Source organism: Parambassis ranga, chromosome 21, assembly GCF_900634625.1.
Source record: "Parambassis ranga chromosome 21, fParRan2.1, whole genome shotgun sequence".
NCBI lineage: Eukaryota > Metazoa > Chordata > Actinopteri > Ambassidae > Parambassis > Parambassis ranga.
The window spans coordinates 271,577-289,484 of NC_041041.1; the positions used below are offsets into that span (position 1 = coordinate 271,577).

Genomic DNA, 17,908 nt, shown 5'->3' on the forward strand with positions numbered 1-17,908 from the left:
AATTAGTGTGTTGTGTCAAAACTTTACATAATAATACATAGGTTACTTGTTGTTTTGGCTATTGAGATCATTTAGATGTTACATTCTGCTGCTGTACACGAAGACCAGCTGCTAAATGAGTGGTCTGATAAACCTGCAATGTTTGCAGACAAAGGAGCCAAACCTGCCCCTGCCGAGGCCATGGCCCCGGCTGCAGCGGCTCCCACTAAGAGGCTTGATAACCTGTTCTTCATCGAGGAACCCAAAAACATTTCTGTCACAGAGAGTAAGCGACCCTCTTGATGCGCGGATGATGTGCTTCTGTGAAACAGTTTACATGCTTAACATGTTTTATTTTTTTCCAGAGGGCACCGCAACCTTCATCGCCAAGATCGGAGGAGACCCGATCCCAAGTGTGAAGTGGATGAAAGGCAAATGGAGGCAGATTACCGCAGGTGGTCGTATCTCCATTGAGCACAAAGGCCAGGACGCCAAACTGGAGATCAGAGATGTGACCAAGTCCGACTCAGGTCAGTACAGATGCGTCGCCACCAACAAGCACGGAGAGATTGAGTGCAGCGCTGACATGGACGTCACCAAAAAGGAGGAAGCAGAAGGACTTGGAGACCTGAGGACAAGGCTGAAGAAGTAAGGCACTAATGTCTTCCATTGGACCTTTTTTATGAAAGACTTCTACATGTGTTTGATATATTTTCAGGACTCCATCCAAGCAGAAGAGTCCCAAGAAAGAAGGAGAGATTGATATTGTGGGGCTACTCAGAGGTCACGATCCCAAAGACTATGAGAGGATCCTGCGGGAACATGGCATCCACGACTACCGTGCCATCCTGCAGGCTGTGGAGTTCCTGAAGAGGGAGAAGGAGATGGAGAGCGGAAAGGCAGTAAGAATGGCAGATGCTCTGCCTGCTGTGGTTGGATTTAAATATGGCGGTCAACATGTTTCTGCTGAACACATTTTCTAGAACAGCAACAACAAAAAATACAGTTTATGATCCAAACTAAAGCCACTCCAAATAATCCAATAAGCAGCATTTCATTTCACTTCATTCATGGTAAACTAAAGAGAAACAGACTCAGACTGTGTGCTGTCCTTCCTGCAGGAGGTGGAGCGTGGTGGCCGGGTTGAAGAGGAGGACATGGCCCGGCTGATCCAGCAACTGGAGGGACGTGTAGGCACAGAGGTAAAACAAAACTTCACATGAAGGCAGATCTGTGTGTGGAAGATGTCACGTCACCACATGGCCAAAGTGTCGGAACAGTTTGAACCGAGCTTTTGTCCTTAGCCCGTCACTGTTATGGAAGACATCGCAGACCAGACGACTGCTGAGAACCAGAGCGCCACCTTTGAGTGCCAGATCAGAATCAACTACCCAGAGATCACTCTGACCTGGTACAAGGGCACACAGAAACTGGACAACAGTGACAAGTATGAGATCAGCAGCGTGGGTGACCGCCATTATCTGAAGATCAAGAACTGCCAGTCCAACGATCAGGGCAACTACCGGGTGGTGTGTGGTCCCCACATCTCCAACGCCAAACTCAACATCACAGGTAAGTGTCTGCCTGTGTGTCTGTTATGCCTTCATGTCCCACCCTTCTATTTTATTATCAGGAGCTGCCTACTAGTCAGGTAGGCGGTACACGGCAGAACTAACCCAACATGGACTGACCTCTTTGAACCTGCTGGTTCTCCCGTGGATGTTCTTTCTGTGTCCTGTTGTGTGTTTCTTATTTTGTGTGCCCCAAACAACACAAATCTTCAAACAGGGCTCTTCAGCATCTGATCAATAATGTCAGATCACAGATAATCATTAATGAATCTCGTTATATCAAAGCAGAAGTTAACTGTCATTGTCTGGTTTTAGCTGACCAGATACAGTTCACTAAATGCATCCGAAGCATCGAGGTCAGTGAACACCACTCTGCCACCTTCGAGTGCGAGTTGTCCTTCGACAACGCCAAGGTCACATGGTACAAAGACTCATGGGAGCTTACAGAAAGCCCAAAATATAACTTCAGGACGAAAGGCCGACGGCACTATATGACCATCTGCAACGTTACAGCAGAGGACGAAGGTTTGTTAAAAAACTTTCCTCTAAAAATGTCCTTTACTACATCCTACTCCTCCGAGCAACAGTTATCTTCTTTTGTTTATTTATTAAACAACTTATGCACAATCTAGGCAGTTGACAAAACGACAGCAGGGAGCTGTTAGCCACTCACAATATGATAAAAACATGTAGAAAAAAAAAACGGGAATATGAAATAAAAAGATGTGAAACATAAGAGTAAAGGAGCGCTCACACCCGCTCGCTGTCTGGAACCACATGAAGAGTCTGAAGAGTTCACAGAGTCTTTACTGGGCTACCAGATGCTGATCATCCTGTTTCTGAGGGTGTGAGTGAGCCTTTACACACAGGACTGAACATGTGAACTAAACATCATCACAATGTCTCCACTCGCCAGGGGCGTACTCTGTGATCGCTCGTCTAGAGCCGATGGGAGAAGCTCGAAGCACAGCCGAGCTCTACCTTTCAGGCAAAGGTCTGTATGACTGACAGCAGACATATCAGGTTGATGCAGGTCAGCTGCTGGAATTACAGTGTTTACTATATCATTCACAGAGATGGAGTTAGGACGGCTTCCTCAGGGTGAGTCCGTCATTTCGCTGTTTAGCTACAGTCGGTGTAATAAGTGGAGATTCAGGGTCCCTCAGAAGTGAAGATTATTTTCAGCCTGATCTTTTTATGTCCCAGATAATTAACTTTACATTAACTGACATATTTGTGGTCAAACCTGTAGACGTCCCAGACACATCAGTTCATGTTCCAGAGAGAGCTTCTGTTGTCGTCTGCAGAGGTGAGTCTGGGAAATTGTACAAAATATGATCCTCCTAATCTTCACCTGAACTCCCTGGAAATATTCACCGTTTCTTCTTCTACCAAAAGATTCCTCGGAGTTTTATCACTACGAGGAGAGAACTGAAATGGAAGGTACAACAGCTCTTAAGCTCAACACTAACTATCTTCAGTTCATCCATCAACCTCAAACATCTCAAACTGTAACATCGTCATTCTTTAATGCTCATCCTAAATAACCGTGTGACCAGTTTGGGTTTATTAATCCCGCCATAATCTCACCGATAACTCAAATATCAACACGTTAGGTGGTGCAAAGAGAAGACTGTTGAACAGAGAGGAGGATCATGAAGAAACATCCAGAATGTGGATCCAGTGATTGTTTTAAAAATCTGAATTCTGGTTTATGAATTTTAACATTCAATGATGAGCCTTCTCTGAGCATCTGGATGTTTGTTCAATAATGTATCCTACTCTGCAGACATAAATATCTGATCTCTAACAGCCATTTATCTTCGAATGCTTTGCCGTAGTGCTTCAAAGTCAGACAGTCCACCAAGAGACGGTTTCTGTCCGCTACTCCGTCACAGGTATCATCCTCAGTCACCTTTCTAATGACTGCCATCTTTGTTGTCTGTTACATGTCTTCACCGTCACTCCCCGTGTTCTCCATGTTCCTTCTCTGGTTGCTGTCCATGTCTGTACTTTGATCTTGTTTTATCCTCTGGATGGTTAAAGGCCTGAAACAGTCCTGTCATGTCGGGTTTCTCCCTCTAAGTTGAGTTTTCTCCCTCAGCAGAAGAGAAACGGCCTGTTGAAGAATTTGTTGAGAGGACTCAGGTGGAGGTCAGAGGAGATGTCCCTGAAGGTATATTTGCTTTGGAGAGGCAGCCTGTCTGCTCACAGCTTGAAGCCACTGATCAGAGCCGTGTTTGTTTGTCCATAAAAATGCTTTGAACGCCACCTGCTGCTTCTAGAAGCTGTTTTCTCCCAAACTTTAAATGTTTTATGTGTGGTGTGTTTTTCGTCTCGTCTGTTTTTCATGTTTGATCCCTCTTATTCATATCTTCGCACGTCAGCTACCTAACCTCTCTGAGGCTCTCATTAACCCTCACTGGAGCTCTGTACATTAGAGTAGATGGTAGAGCTACAGCTGTTACCGTTTTAATGAACTCTTTTTTGATCCTTTAAGTTCCTGAGGCTTACAGGAGACCAGAGGAGCCCTCTAAACCTGCAGCTGCCCCTCCAGCCAAAGGTATCCACTAACAGCTGCCCTTCATGCAGCTCTTTGTTGTTTTCTTTAGACCTGCTCTGTCTACATTTCTGCTTTTCTTAAAGATCCACTGATGGAAAATCTTGATGTAGCATTCATTGTTCTCTGGAAACTGATATTGATGATAATATTTTAAAGTACCTGAAGCAAAGAAGCCACAGCGTGAGGTCACTGTCAGCGTGCTGGCTAGGCAGGAAGAAGCTCCAGCTCTACAAGGTAAAGAGTGTTTCTTCTCAGCACTCTCTTTGAGTGCACTCTCTGTAGCATGAAAACAAGGGGCGCATGCTCTGTGTTGTCTGATGTGAGTCTCAGCTGTTCTTACGGTGTGTAAGGAGCACTGCGGTCGTCTGTCTGTTGAGTGGTTGTCTGTGTTATATCTCTTGTAGACTGTTCTTTGTGTGAAGTGACTGTAACATTTTTCTGTTACCATGAAGAACCTTCAGAGATAGTTCCCAGAAAGGTCACTTCTGAGCCTCAGAAACCAGCTGAGCCCACACACACCAAATTTAAGTCTGAACCTGAGTCACAGCAAGTGGAGCCTGTCAGGAAGAAGCCAGAAGTTCCGAAAGCCAGAGGTAAACTCTTCACTGCTGTTCAGCAGTCACTTCCACTCTTTCTTCTGTTTCAGCAGTGTGTGTTTTCTGTTTTATGTGTTGTTCTAACACTCGATAGAGTGGAGCCTCTGCGATTAGCAGTAAGTTACTAAACACACTGTAAAAATGTTCTTTAAAGCACCAGAAGCACCAAAACCAGAGGAGACTGTAGGTGGACCAGCTGTTGTCATGGTCACAACATCAAGACTGGAAAGTCTTCCAGCTCAAGGTATTGATCGTTGATCGTTTGAAGTTGTGCTGCTTCTTATTTTTGCGTTTTCTCTTCTCTTTTCACTTGTTGAGAGTGTAATCTTTGCTGTTAGCATCCATCATTACCTTCAGGTTAAATGTACATAATGTTCTTTTAAGTACAAGATGTTCCCAGACCAGAGGAACATGTAGTTCAACCATCTGCACCTACAGTTATTCCACCCAAGGCTCCAGCTACAGGTACAGCAAAGACCGTGCTAACGGGCTATTTGACTTTCATGTTAATCTTTATGAAATCTCTTTGAACAAGCTGAGCACTCGTTAGAGTGTGACTTTAAGTATCACATCATGATCTTATAAACACATGTTCTTCTAAGTTGTCTTAGAACCTCCAAACAAACCATATCTGCAGCCTGGTAAACATGAGCCAGAGCCACTGAAGTATGTTCCTGACACAGAACCGGAGGAAAGACAAAGGTTTGCCGAGGTGTTACAGAAGGTTCCAGAAAAACCCACGAGAGCGACACCAGAGGCACAGGTGGCTCCTGAACCAAGGAAGGTTCCAGAAAAACCCACAAGAGTAACACCAGAGGGACAGGTGGCTCCCGAACCAAGGAAGGTTCCAGAAACATTAAACAAAGTCATGGAAGGACCAAAGATGGTTCCAGAAACACACATAATGTTTGCAGAGCCACAGGAAGAGACAATGCAATGTCCAGAAGCTCCACAATTAGTAACAGAAGCAACAGCAGAAACCTCGCAACAACAAAAAAGACCTCCTCAGCAGCAAGGTAGATATCCTGCCACACCAGCCGAGGGGAGTCTTACTGACACCTACTCTTATCTCACGGTTTTGTGTTGGTTTCTGTGTTGTGTGTGTTGACTGTTTGCCACCTCGTGTGAATTATCCACACAGTGACACAGAGGGAGACGCCACAGGAAACAGCTGCACAAGTAAAAACAAAGGTGGAGGCAGATGCAGCCATCAAAGGTATGCTGGAAGGCAAAAGGTGGTCTGAGACAGTCAGCATGGTCAGGTTTATTTGTTTAGTGATGAAGTGAGGGTAAGACTAGATTACAAACACACAGCACTGTTTGTGTTTAAGTGTCTTGATTTTGTGTGTGTGTTGTTTTTTCTCTTGGCCACCGCTTCATGGTGCAACTCTTCAATCTTAAAACTTCTCAGAGACAGATCAGACAAAAACAAGAGCTGTGGCTGGAAAAAGAAAAGAGGCTCTCACTGAGTATGAGATACTGAGAGCTGCCAGAGAAGACAGCAAGGACGAAGGGCGGCAAAATCAGAAGGAAGACAGGAAGACAGACTCTGAATACAAGTCTGGAACTCAGGAAGACACTGAACCTCATGACAATGAAGTTGGAAAGAAGACAGGAGTGTCTCTGCGCTCTTTGCCTTTGTGTCAGGACCTCAGAGCATCACCAGAAATGATCCCTTCACTGCAGAGGGACGTTTCTCCTCCTGAAGGAGAGGCTCAAGCAAGGAAGCTCAGTGACATCTGTTCCATAAGACAGAGAGAGACCACCGAAACACAGCTAGAAGAAGCTGTTCCACCCCCACCCAAACGAGATGGAGTCAGACTTCTTCCCAGAACTAGCCCCTCTGATCTTGTATCAGACACTTGGCCAAAGACAGAAGAAAAGCTTTTAAGGGGAGAGGTCAGTGAACCCCTCAAAGCTTCAGCTCCAGGTCATGAGTCAGAGGAAGAGGGAGAGAAAATTGTCCCCATATCAATGTTTGTTCCAGCTCATGGTGAAGTGTCACCTCCTGTCCAAACTTGTCCTTCTCTCCAGGCTCATCCTCCTGCACCTGTGAAGCAGGAAGAACTTCCACCCACAGAGGAAGCTGTGCTGCTCACACAAAGCAGCTCTGCCTTGGCTGTGCAGGAGAAACCTGCTCCTAAAGTCCAGGCCGCCCCTCTGCAGGAGAAGCCTGCTCCTAAAGTCCAGGCCGCCCCTCTGCAGGAGAAGCCTGCTCCTAAAGTCCAGGCCGCCCCTCTGCAGGAGAAGCCTGCTCCTAAAGTCCAGGCCGCCCCTCTGCAGGAGAAGCCTGCTCCTAAAGTCCAGGCCGCCCCTCTGCAGGAGAAGCCTGCTCCTAAAGTCCTGACCGCCCCTCTGCAGGAGAAGCCTGCTCCTAAAGTCCAGGCCGCCCCTCTGCAGGTCCAGGCCGCCCCTCTGCAGGAGAAGCCTGCTCCTAAAGTCCAGACCGCCCCTCTGCAGGAGAAGCCTGCTCCTAAAGTCCAGGCCGCCCCTCTGCAGGAGAAGCCTGCTCCTAAAGTCCAGGCCGCCCCTCTGCAGGAGAAGCCTGCTCCTAAAGTTCTGACCGCCCCTCTGCAGGAGAAGCCTGCTCCTAAAGTCCAGGCCGCCCCTCTGCAGGAGAAGCCTGCTCCTAAAGTCCAGGCCGCCCCTCTGCAGGAGAAGCCTGCTCCTAAAGTCCAGGCCGCCCCTCTGCAGGAGAAGCCTGCTCCTAAAGTCCAGGCCGCCCCTCTGCAGGAGAAGCCTGCTCCTAAAGTCCTGACCGCCCCTCTGCAGGAGAAGCCTGCTCCTAAAGTCCAGGCCGCCCCTCTGCAGGTCCAGGCCGCCCCTCTGCAGGTCCAGGCCGCCCCTCTGCAGGAGAAGCCTGCTCCTAAAGTCCAGGCCGCCCCTCTGCAGGAGAAGCCTGCTCCTAAAGTCCTGACCGCCCCTCTGCAGGAGAAGCCTGCTCCTAAAGTCCAGGCCGCCCCTCTGCAGGAGAAACCTGCTCCTAACGTCCAGACCACCCTTCTGCAGGAGAAGCCTGCTCCTAAATTCCAGACCGCCCCTCTGCAGGAGAACAAAGAACAAACTCTTGATAAAGGTATTCTTTCATGAAGGATCTGCGCCGGCTCACAATCGCCATCAGACCACCCCGTCTTATCTCCTCATATTTACCACACTCACACATCTTCATAATGTGCAGTAACTCATCTGTCCGTCTGTCCGTCTGTTTTTGTAACATCAGTCTGTCACGTGTCCTACCGTCGTTTGAAGTGTTTCAGCCAGTCTTTGATCGTGTTGTCTTTGTTGTGATCCTGCCATCTTGTATTCCCAAAGTTTCTCCTCCGGAGCAGAAGAAACGGTCTGCGACAAAGCCCTCACCTCCTCCTGCTCCTCGTGTTCCTGCTCAGACAGTCACTCCTCTTGCAGGTAGACTGTTCACTTCATCTTTGCTGACGGATCTTCAGTCATGTCAACAGCCATGTTTCCTCTTTACGACCTCTTGTGTTTTGTCTGAATTGTCGTCACAAGTTTAAAGTTGTGTCAGTGTGTTCTGACCGTGTGTGTTGGTTTCTTGGTCATGACCTGGACCTCTTGTATTTCCCCCCCAGAGGAGACTATACCTTCTGCACCAGCAGCCAAGCCTTCACCTCCTCCTGCTCCTCATGCTCCTCCTGCAGGTAGACTCTTCTCTTGGTTCTGTGTCTTGCTGGTAACTGTGTGTTTTGTTGTCTTTTGTGTGGTTGTGCATTGTTTCAAGGCGGGTGTCTGTGTGTTCATGGACCAAGTTGTTGACTTGGTATCTTTGGCCTCTTGTGTCTGCAGAGGAGAAGGAACCTTCAGCAGCAGCAGCAAAGCCCTCGGCTCCTCCTGCAGGTAGCTCCTTCTCTCCTCTGGCTGTGTTGGTTTTGGATGTCTGTGTTTTTCCATGTGTTCTGTTCTACTATTTCTGTCATCCTTGTTCTGTCTTGCTTGTGACTTTTGGTATCTTAAACTTCAAGTGTCTCCTCCGGAGGAAAAGAAGCCGTCTCCACCAGCAATGCCACCAGAAGTTGTTCCTCCTGCAGGTAGTTTCTTCTGTTTGTCTTTCCTCACTGAAATCTGTTGGTCATAACAACAGTGAATTCTTTAAGTATGGAGTGCTTTTCTGTCAGCTGTTGCTTGTTGACAGATCTTTGCAAGTCAGTCATTAACTCAGTTGGCATTCTTGTAGCTGGACCAGCAGAGAAAAGACCTGTGAAGGCGGAGGCCTCTCCCGTGTCAGAGGAACTCTCTCAGGCTGAAGGTAACATCTCTTCCTCATCTCTCATACATTCATAACCGTCTCTTTTCTTTGTGCTCCATGCTGAAGCAAATGGTCTGCTTCACTCTTTGATATGAAACAGTCTGCTGTCAGTGTCTAATGCAGCCCCCCTCTTTCATGTTAACAGCATCTGATGACTGTGAAAGTCCACTTTAATCTATAAAAACAAATGCCACTTTTTTAACTCCTCTTAAAATAATGCTTCACCTTCACTGGCTTTGTTGGGGCCTGTTGTCTGTTGTGCTGTGTATACTTATGTGCATCTTGTGTCAATTCTTTCAGACAAAGAACCAGTTTCAGCACCTGGACCCACTAAAGGTATATAGAACCGGTTTTGTATATTCTCTTTAGTGTTTGTTGAGCTGTATAAGTGGTGTGTAAGTTCTACGTTGTGACAAATATATGTTGTGTTTTCCCTGTCTTTATGTGAGTGTTATAAAAGCTGTGTTTACTGCCTCAACTACAGCACCAACTCCCAAGCAAAAGGGTAAGATTCCTCTTCAGGAGGTAAAAACTCCAGAATCCTTGAAACTGAAGAGTAAGTTCAGCAGAATACCCAGAGAGAAAGAGCCAGAGCCAGAGGTCATTACACTGAAAAAGGTTCCAGTTAAACCTTCAGAGCCTGAGAAACAGATCGTGACTCAAAAAGCGGAAGTGACGAGACACCACGATCCAGAACTAACAGTCCACAGACTTCATGACAGAGAGGATCGAGAGCTGGTGACACTCGGCAGAACTGAACGAGTCTTCACTGCAGAGGAGGAAATGATTCAGTTTGGTCATTTGGAGGAAAAAGCTGCAGTTGTACAAACCATAGAAAGTGAAGGATGGACGAGACCCTCAAAACAACAAGAAAAAACAGAAGCTGAAGCACCGAGTATGGACAAGAAGAAAATCCGTAAACTGCCACAAGCAGACGAGCAGAAAGAATCCATCAGACTGAAGCCATTTGAAAAACAAAGGATGCCAGAAGAAGAACCACAAAAGATCCAACTCAAAAAGATGCCGACTGAGCCCAAAGAACCCCAGAGGGCAGTCATAACTCATACAGCTGAGGTGATAAAGCACTATAATGCAGAACTAACAATTCAGAAGCTTCATGACCGAGAGGACCGAGAGGTTGTGATGCTCAGCAGAACTGAGCGAGTCTTTAGTGCCAGTGAAGAGATGTCAGAGCTCGGCCACATACAGGAACCTGACACGTTAGAGGCCGAAGAGAAGTCACCATGGATAAAAACCCTGAAAGCACAGAGAGGTGAAGAACCAGAGCCGGATTTAACCAAAAAGAAAATCAAAAAACTCCCTAAGAAGAATGAAGAGCAAGAAGTAGTGACACTGAAACCTTTTGACAAACCTCAGAAAAAAGAAGCAGCTGAACCTCCAAAAGAAAAAAAAGAGGCAGCGGCAAAGACGGATCCTGAGCATCTGCAGTTTAAAAGAGGCGAGATGCCACAGAGAGATCAACCCACTGCTGCAATAAAACACAAACCAGATGTAACCCTGACCAGCCCAGACACAACAACAGATGGAAGCAAAGCACAGAAGGAACTCCCACAGAAGAAAGATCATGCTCAGATATCCAAAGAAAAGGAAACACCAGCTGTGGACGAGCTTCAAAGAAAACCTAAACTGATCCCAACACCAGATAAGGAGAAAGAGCAGGCTGTGTTGAAGCCTTTCACCAAATTAACCAAGCCAGAACCAAAGCCACAAACAGCTTCAGTAGAAGAGAAGCAGAAGCCTCTGGACTCCAAGGTCCAAACTCTAAGAGATGAACCTACCAAAGAGCTACATGAACAACAGCTTAGGAAAGCTGAAAAGACCACAACACCACAACAAGAGGATGAGAAACCTCAGGAGATACTAGCTGCTCCAGGCAAGAAGCGCAGTCCTCCAGGAGGTCCTCCAGAGAAGGAGCTCCCACCAAAACAAACAGATGCCCTGAAGAAAGGTCTTGCAATCCAGAAGACTCCGTCACCCAGAGTCAGTAAGGAAAAGGCAGAGGTGGAAACGCTCCTTAAACCCATGCAGCAGCTCAAAAAGGTTGAGCTGAAAAAGACCCCATCACCCAAAGCTGAAAAACCAAAGGAACAGCAGCAAGTCCCCACCGAGAAGAAGCCCAGCGCTGAAAAAGGACTAAAAAGGACTCCCCAATCCATCTCACCCAAAGACTCCACTGAGGCTGTGACACTCAAACATGTCCCCAAGAAACCTTCACCTAAGGAGGCAGAGGAGAAACTGCTGGGAACAGGACACATTCCGCTGGTGAAGGAGGTCTCTCCTGGAGCTGTGCAGATGAAGAGAGTGACAACCCAACCTGAGGAGGAGGTGTTTGAAGATGAGGCTGAAGAAATGGAGGGTGATGAGGAAGAGGAGGCCTGGGGCTGGGAACTGGTTCCACCAGAGGACTGGGAGGGTGAAGGTGTGGATGGGGCAGTGGAGACTCCAGGCATGCCAGGCGCCAAACGAGGTGAGGTGACGGCTGTTCCATCAGATGATTCTGGAGCCCCTCATCATCTCAGATGACCATCTAATCCTCATCCCATCTTTTTTTAATCTCTCAGTCTTTTTGTTCATTCAGAGTTCATGTCTGTCCATCTGTCCATCCACCTGCTGTCATGTCCTCATTTGAAGTCTGTTCTTCTGTGTCAGTGTTTGTCTTCATCAGAGTTCACAGTGTCTTACTGTAGAATTGAGCATCAGCCATTCATTTCCTCCTCATCTTCATCATCTTCATTGTACGACAGTCTCTGTTGTCATGTGATCTGTCTTTGGGTTAGCATGTTTGCTGGTAGCATTGCTGAAATCTTGTTGAATAATGGACATCCTTGTCACACACACTTCTCACAGACAGAGCTCAGAACTCATCTTATTGTTTCTTGTCCAGATGGAAAACCATCAGAGGAGCCGCCGAAAGGCAGAGGCCGAGGATTCGGGGGTGAGAATTTACTGACATTCGATTAAAAACTCTGCTTGGTGATGTTTTACGTTATGAGCACAGGTGGTAGGTAGCAGCTTAGCTGCACATTGCCTAACCTTTACTCTTCATTGTGTATGTTGTCCTGTTTTCTGAGCACATCTTAGCACAGCTCTTATTACAGCTGTTCTTTAAACAGACCATTCTGTTCCCTCTTGTTTTAAACTTACTGGATGAGTCTTTCTCTCTGCTGCAGCGAGACAAACTCCATCTCCTGGTGATGGTGGCAGAGGTCGGGGTCTGAGGCCTGGTGGAAAAGGTCCCTCACCCCCAGAGGAACCATTTGGAGGATTCAAACTCAAAGCCGTCCCTCTGAAGTTTGTCAAGAAGCTGCAGGACATCGTGCTGCAGGAGGCCGAGTCCATCGGCTCGTCAGCCATGTTTGAGTGTGAGGTGTCGCCCTCCACTGCCATCACTTCATGGATGAAAGATGGAACTAACTTGCGTGAGAGCCCAAAGCACAAGTTCACCTCTGATGGCAAAGATCGCAAGTTGAACATTATTGATGTGCAGCTGTCGGACACCGGTGAATACACCTGTGTGGCCAAGAATGCTGGCAAGGAGATATCCTGCACAGCCAAGCTCATTGTTGAAGGTAGAGTAGATTTTATCCAACACACACAAACAAGGAATTAAGACTTAAGCTTGAGTGGCTCTGTGAATTGAAAGTATGTATTTTTTGGCATCAGTTGGCATTTTCACCCAGGTATGAGTGTTTATAAATGACACCACCCTTTACTGTATTGTAGACCTGTTTTAAATGACTTCCCTTCCACACAGAGCTGCCTGTGAAATGGCTGAAGGAACTGGAACCAGAGACCACATGTATGAAGGGTCAGCCGATGTACCTGACCTGTGAGCTGAACAAAGAGCGGGATGTTGTCTGGAGGCGTAATGGCACAGTCCTGAAGAAACAGGCTGGAAAACTGGCCATTAATGTCATCGGTATGCAGCACGCTGTGACCATCCAGAACTCCACCGATGACGATGCTGGAGCCTACACCTGTGAGGTAGCTGAACAGGAAGACGTCAAGACTACGACCAACGTTAAAGTGATTGGTAAGCAGTCAGCATGACATAAATTTAGAGCATTAACTGACTTCAAGTCACCAGATATACAGACTAGAGGTTCAGACAGTTCAGACCTTTTCAGATTAGTTCTCTCATCAGAGTTTGTCATGCCCCCCCCCCCCCCAGAAATTATCAAAGACTGGCTGGTGAAGCCTCTGAGAGACCAGCACGTGAAACCAAAGGCCAAGGCTACATTTAAGTGTGAGCTCTTCAAGGACACTCCCAACTGGAAGTGGCTCAAAGGAGAGAATGAGCTCACTCCTTCTGACAAGGTGGAGATCAAGAAGGATGGAAAGGATGTGACGCTCACCATCAACAACTGCCAGCCGAGCGATGTGTCGGACTACACTATCGAGGTGGAAGATCGCAGATACACGGCCAAGCTGACACTGGGAGGTCAGTTCATACACGTCCACATCTTAAAGTGGTTAACCAAGTCCTTAAAGGTGTTTGACGTTAAATCCTGTTTTTTCAGAGCGTGAGGCTGAGATTCTGAAGCCGCTCTCCAGTGTAGAGGTGGTTGAGAAGGAGGAGGCCAGCTTTAACACTGAAATATCTGAGGATGATGTAGCTGGTGAATGGAAACTACGGGGCCAGCTGCTGACAAGATCTCCGGTAAGTGTTCCAAAGGATTTGGGCTCTATGATTGTGTCTAGATGTGACGGTGTGTGTACTGTGTGTGCAGAAAACGTTTCAAGTGCAGCTGCTGTTTGTTTTTCAGACCTGTGACATTAAGGCTGAGGGCAGGAAGCGTTTCCTCACACTTAAAAACGTCCAGCTGGATCAGGCTGGCGAAGTGTCCTATCAGGCTTTGAATGCTGTCACCAGCGCCATGCTCACCGTCAAAGGTACACACCTGTCACTCATAACCTTCCTTCTTTGTCATGTTGTGTGTGTTGCTGCATTTGTTGGTCTTGGAAAACGGAGGTATTGCAGGACAAAGACGGTAAGAAAGGTGGCGGCTGGGACTTTGCTTTGTAAATAACTGCCGAATTATTGACACCTCCCAGAAATCGAAATGGGCTTTGTTGACCTGCTGAAGGATGTTTCTGTGCCTGAAAAGAAACAAGCTAAGTTTGAGTGCACAATCACCAAGGATGTGCCAAAGGTCATGTGGTTCAGGGGGGCCGAGATTGTCACCCCGAGCCCTAAATATGAAATCATTGATGACGGAAAGAAACACATGCTGATCATAAACAGCTGTGAGTTTGATGATGAGGCTCAGTACACTATCGAAGTGCTGGGCCAAAAATCGACGGCTCAGCTGACGGTGGAAGGTAAGTAGCAGACAGGCGCCCCCACGCTTCCTGTTTCCTTTGTGTGGTCAATTTATGTTTGTGGCAACAATCCCACCTGTCTGTGTGCACTGACCCGATGTATTCCAGGCGTGAGGCTCAAATTTGTCCAGTCGCTTCAGGACCAAACCATCAAAGAAGGTAACACGGTACGCTTTGATCTTGAGCTGACTGACGAGAGCGTGCCAGTGGTTTGGTACCGAAATGAAGTCAAACTCCACGTGAGCCGAACTGTGCTCACGTACGTGGAAGGAAAGAAACACACTCTAGAAATGAGGAAGTTGACTCTAGATGATACGTGCCAAATTAAGGCAGAGGCCAAAGGAATTTACTCCACGGCCAAACTGACGGTCATAGGTAACAGCTTTTTTTCACTCCTCCCTCTGTTATTTAGAGCTGGTGTGATTTATCAGACAGCAGAGCAAGCTCATGCGTTTCATTCATATGTTACAACCAGGTAGAAGAGTTACAAAAAATTATAATGAAAGTAGTCAGACCAGTCTGAGATGTTCTTGTCCTCCATTCAAACATGCTCCTCTACCATGAGCTGTCTGTCTGACTCCTGGTTCTGACTTTGCTCCAGAGGGCGATGCCATCTTCGTGGTGAAGCTGCAGGATTACACCGCCACTGAGAAAGATGAGGTGACTCTGGACTGTGAACTGAGCAAAGACGTCCCTGTCATTTGGTATCACAACGAAAAGGAAATCATCGCCTCCAAGGTGGTCGTCATGAAGTCAGAGGGCACACGCAGGTCTCTGGTCCTGAAGAAGGTGGAGCAGAATGATAAAGGCAAATATGTATGTGACTGTGGAACAGACAAGACCTCGGCCAACATCAACATTGAAGGTAAACATGATGGAAGAATCAGCTGTATTGCTCTGAAACTGATAAAAAAGAAACAGTTGGAAAGTTTTACTTAAAGAAATGAAGACATTTAGCATTTCAGGAAGAAGAACATTTTTTTCCTGTTCTAAAATTCATACATCTTCAACCCCACAAGCACGTGACATCAAGGTTGTTCGGCCGATTTATGGGGTGGAGCTGTTTGATGGAGAGACGGCTCGTTTCGAGGTGGAGATCTCTGAGGACGATGTCCACGGCCAGTGGAAGCTGAACGGAGAGCTCCTCAGTCCTTCCTCTGTAAGCACCAGCACAGCTGGACATTTAAGCTTCACTCCCATTACACTGTAACATGTGAAAGAGCCTCTACACATCAGTCAGCATTTTTCTTATCTGACAGGATGTTGACATCATCGAGGAGGGAGCAAAGCACACGCTGATCCTCTACAACTGCAAGGTCTCCATGACCGGCGAGGTGTCATATGCTGCTGCTAACGCTAAGTGTTCTGCCAACCTGAAAGTCAAAGGTAAACCAGCAGCACAAGGTCCTGATCATCAAACCTGTCTTTGAGCCTACTAACTGTCTAACGCGTTCCCTGTTGTCTCCTTTAAGAACTTCCTCTGAACTTCCTCACGTCGCTCAGTGACGTTCAGGTGTATGAGAAGGATAATGCCAGATTTGAGGTTGAGTTGTCGAGACCACCAAAGACTTTCCGCTGGCTGAAAGGCTCGCAGGAGCTGAAGAGCGATGACAAGTACGAGATGATGCAGGAGGGAAAAACGTACGTTCTGGTGATCCGAGCTTCCGCCTACGATGATGAGGCAAAGTACATGTTTGAGGCCGAGGACAAGAGGACGACTGGCAAACTGGTCATACAAGGTAAGCCAATCTTAGTTAAACTGATCAGCTGTAATAAAGTAATATTGCAGAGAGGAACTTCTTCCATAAACATCTTGTATATGCTGAGTATGTGTGTGCTGTTTCCTGCGGCAGGTATTCGGCTGGAGTTTGTCAAACCAATCAAGGATGTGACGGTGAAGGAGCGCGAGACGGCCGAATTCAGCGTGGAGCTCTCCCACGATAACATCTCTGTGGTCTGGTACAAAAACGATGTGCGTCTGCACCCCAGCAAGGTGGTCCACATGGCGGATCAAAAAAAGGTCCACACGCTAGCCTTCAAGGAGGTCACTATCGATGACACCTCCATGATCAGAGTGGAGGCCATGGACAAGACGATGACTGCCATGCTGACTGTCATCGGTCGGTGTCACCTCCAAAGCATTTGCACATGAAACTTTCTCTTGTTTGTTTGTTCATCCTTTGAATGTGTAACTGGGCAGAAATTACCTGAAGATTCATTTCATTTCATTTTCTGAATCTGTTTCCTTCTCTGCAGAGGGCGACCTTTACTTCACCACCAAGCTGCAGAACTACACAGCGGTGGAGAAGGACGAGGTGAAGCTGGTCTGTGAACTGAGCAAAGCCATCGCTGACGTCAAATGGTTTAAGGATGGGAAGGAGATCACTCCCTCCAAGAACATTGCCATCAGCACCGATGGCAAGAAGCGCATCCTGACAGTCAGGAAGGCAGAGAAGGGCAACATCGGAGCGTACACCTGTGACTGTGGTTCAGACAAAACCACAGCCAACCTCAACATAGAGGGTAAAAACTCAGTTTTTTTACAGTCAGTTTAAAAGCAGCCACACTTTTTTTCTGAATAGCTAAAAGTGTGATGTGGAGTGTAGTCCATGTCGGGGATATAGCCCCATTTAGATCAAAGGATTACAGCACAGATTTGGTCTTCCTTCTCTGCAGAGCGTGACATCAAGGTTGTACGACCGCTGTACAGTGTGGAGGTCACAGAGACGGAGACAGCCAAGTTTGAGACCGAAATTTCTGAAGAGGACGTCCACGGGAACTGGAAGCTGAAGGGAGAGGCTCTGCACCAGTCTGCGGTACCTCTGCTGGACCTGCAGGTTGTTTTTAAATCCTCACTCTGACAAAGACTAACCGACATCCTCCGTGTGCTTTAGGATGTTGAGATTAAGGAAGAAGGAAAGAGACACATGATGATCCTCTATAACGTCCGTATGGACATGGCAGGAGGTGTCGATTTCTCAGCAGCCAACGCCAAGTCCACCGCTCAGCTCAGAGTGAAGGGTGAGACATTAACCCTTTGTGTTTACTCCTCAGTCACTGTTCATCAACAGTTTAACAAAACAATAAGTATCAATGTGAATATTTTCAGTGTAATCTGTGATTGTAAGGATAGAAAGTCAGAGTCATGTCAGTGTTTTCAGCCAATCAGGTGCTGCAGTTATTTTAAGATCCTCAGACTTTATCTAAAGAGGGGCTGCTCTGATTGGAGGAGCAGGAACATGTCTCTGCTGCTTCTCTTGAGGGCGCTCAGCAGTTGTCAGTTGTGTGTGTATGTTGAAGAAGTAGACCATGTCCTCTTCTTCTTCAGCTCGGTCCATCGGCCTAATGCGTCCTCTGAAGGATGTGACGGTGACGGCCGGAGAGACGGCGACCTTCGAGTGCGAGCTGTCCTATGAAGGCATCGTGGTGGAATGGTTCCTGGGGGGACAGAAGATGGAGGCCAGTGAGCGGGTGAGTCAGCTCACATCAGGCTGAAATTCCTGCAGAACCTGCAGAAACATTCAGCTTCCAAATAAAAGGACGTGTAACATTTGCCAGAATGTTTGGAATAAAGAAAAGTCAGTAAAAAAAATAA

The 17,908-nt window shown here is 47.2% G+C and overlaps 1 protein-coding gene across 1 annotated transcript in view; it reads left to right on the plus strand.

Moving 5' to 3' along the window:
- ttn.1 (titin, tandem duplicate 1) overlaps positions 1–17,908 on the plus strand; it is a 143,739-nt gene that overhangs the window by 44,382 nt on the left and 81,449 nt on the right. Inside the window, 37 exon segments of the mRNA XM_028433823.1 lie at positions 149–265; positions 345–627; positions 698–881; positions 1,101–1,181; positions 1,284–1,551; positions 1,866–2,075; positions 2,467–2,544; positions 2,625–2,651; positions 2,803–2,859; positions 2,949–2,993; positions 3,392–3,448; positions 3,655–3,726; positions 4,051–4,113; positions 4,270–4,347; positions 4,566–4,706; positions 4,864–4,953; positions 5,094–5,174; positions 8,687–8,752; positions 8,899–8,970; positions 9,271–9,306; positions 9,455–11,458; positions 11,876–11,926; positions 12,162–12,560; positions 12,746–13,024; positions 13,163–13,432; positions 13,512–13,651; positions 13,758–13,884; positions 14,047–14,313; positions 14,422–14,688; positions 14,915–15,178; positions 15,333–15,472; positions 15,573–15,699; positions 15,786–16,052; positions 16,167–16,433; positions 16,570–16,836; positions 16,990–17,334; positions 17,642–17,784. Coding sequence (XP_028289624.1) covers positions 149–265; positions 345–627; positions 698–881; positions 1,101–1,181; positions 1,284–1,551; positions 1,866–2,075; positions 2,467–2,544; positions 2,625–2,651; positions 2,803–2,859; positions 2,949–2,993; positions 3,392–3,448; positions 3,655–3,726; positions 4,051–4,113; positions 4,270–4,347; positions 4,566–4,706; positions 4,864–4,953; positions 5,094–5,174; positions 8,687–8,752; positions 8,899–8,970; positions 9,271–9,306; positions 9,455–11,458; positions 11,876–11,926; positions 12,162–12,560; positions 12,746–13,024; positions 13,163–13,432; positions 13,512–13,651; positions 13,758–13,884; positions 14,047–14,313; positions 14,422–14,688; positions 14,915–15,178; positions 15,333–15,472; positions 15,573–15,699; positions 15,786–16,052; positions 16,167–16,433; positions 16,570–16,836; positions 16,990–17,334; positions 17,642–17,784 — 7,730 coding nt within the window.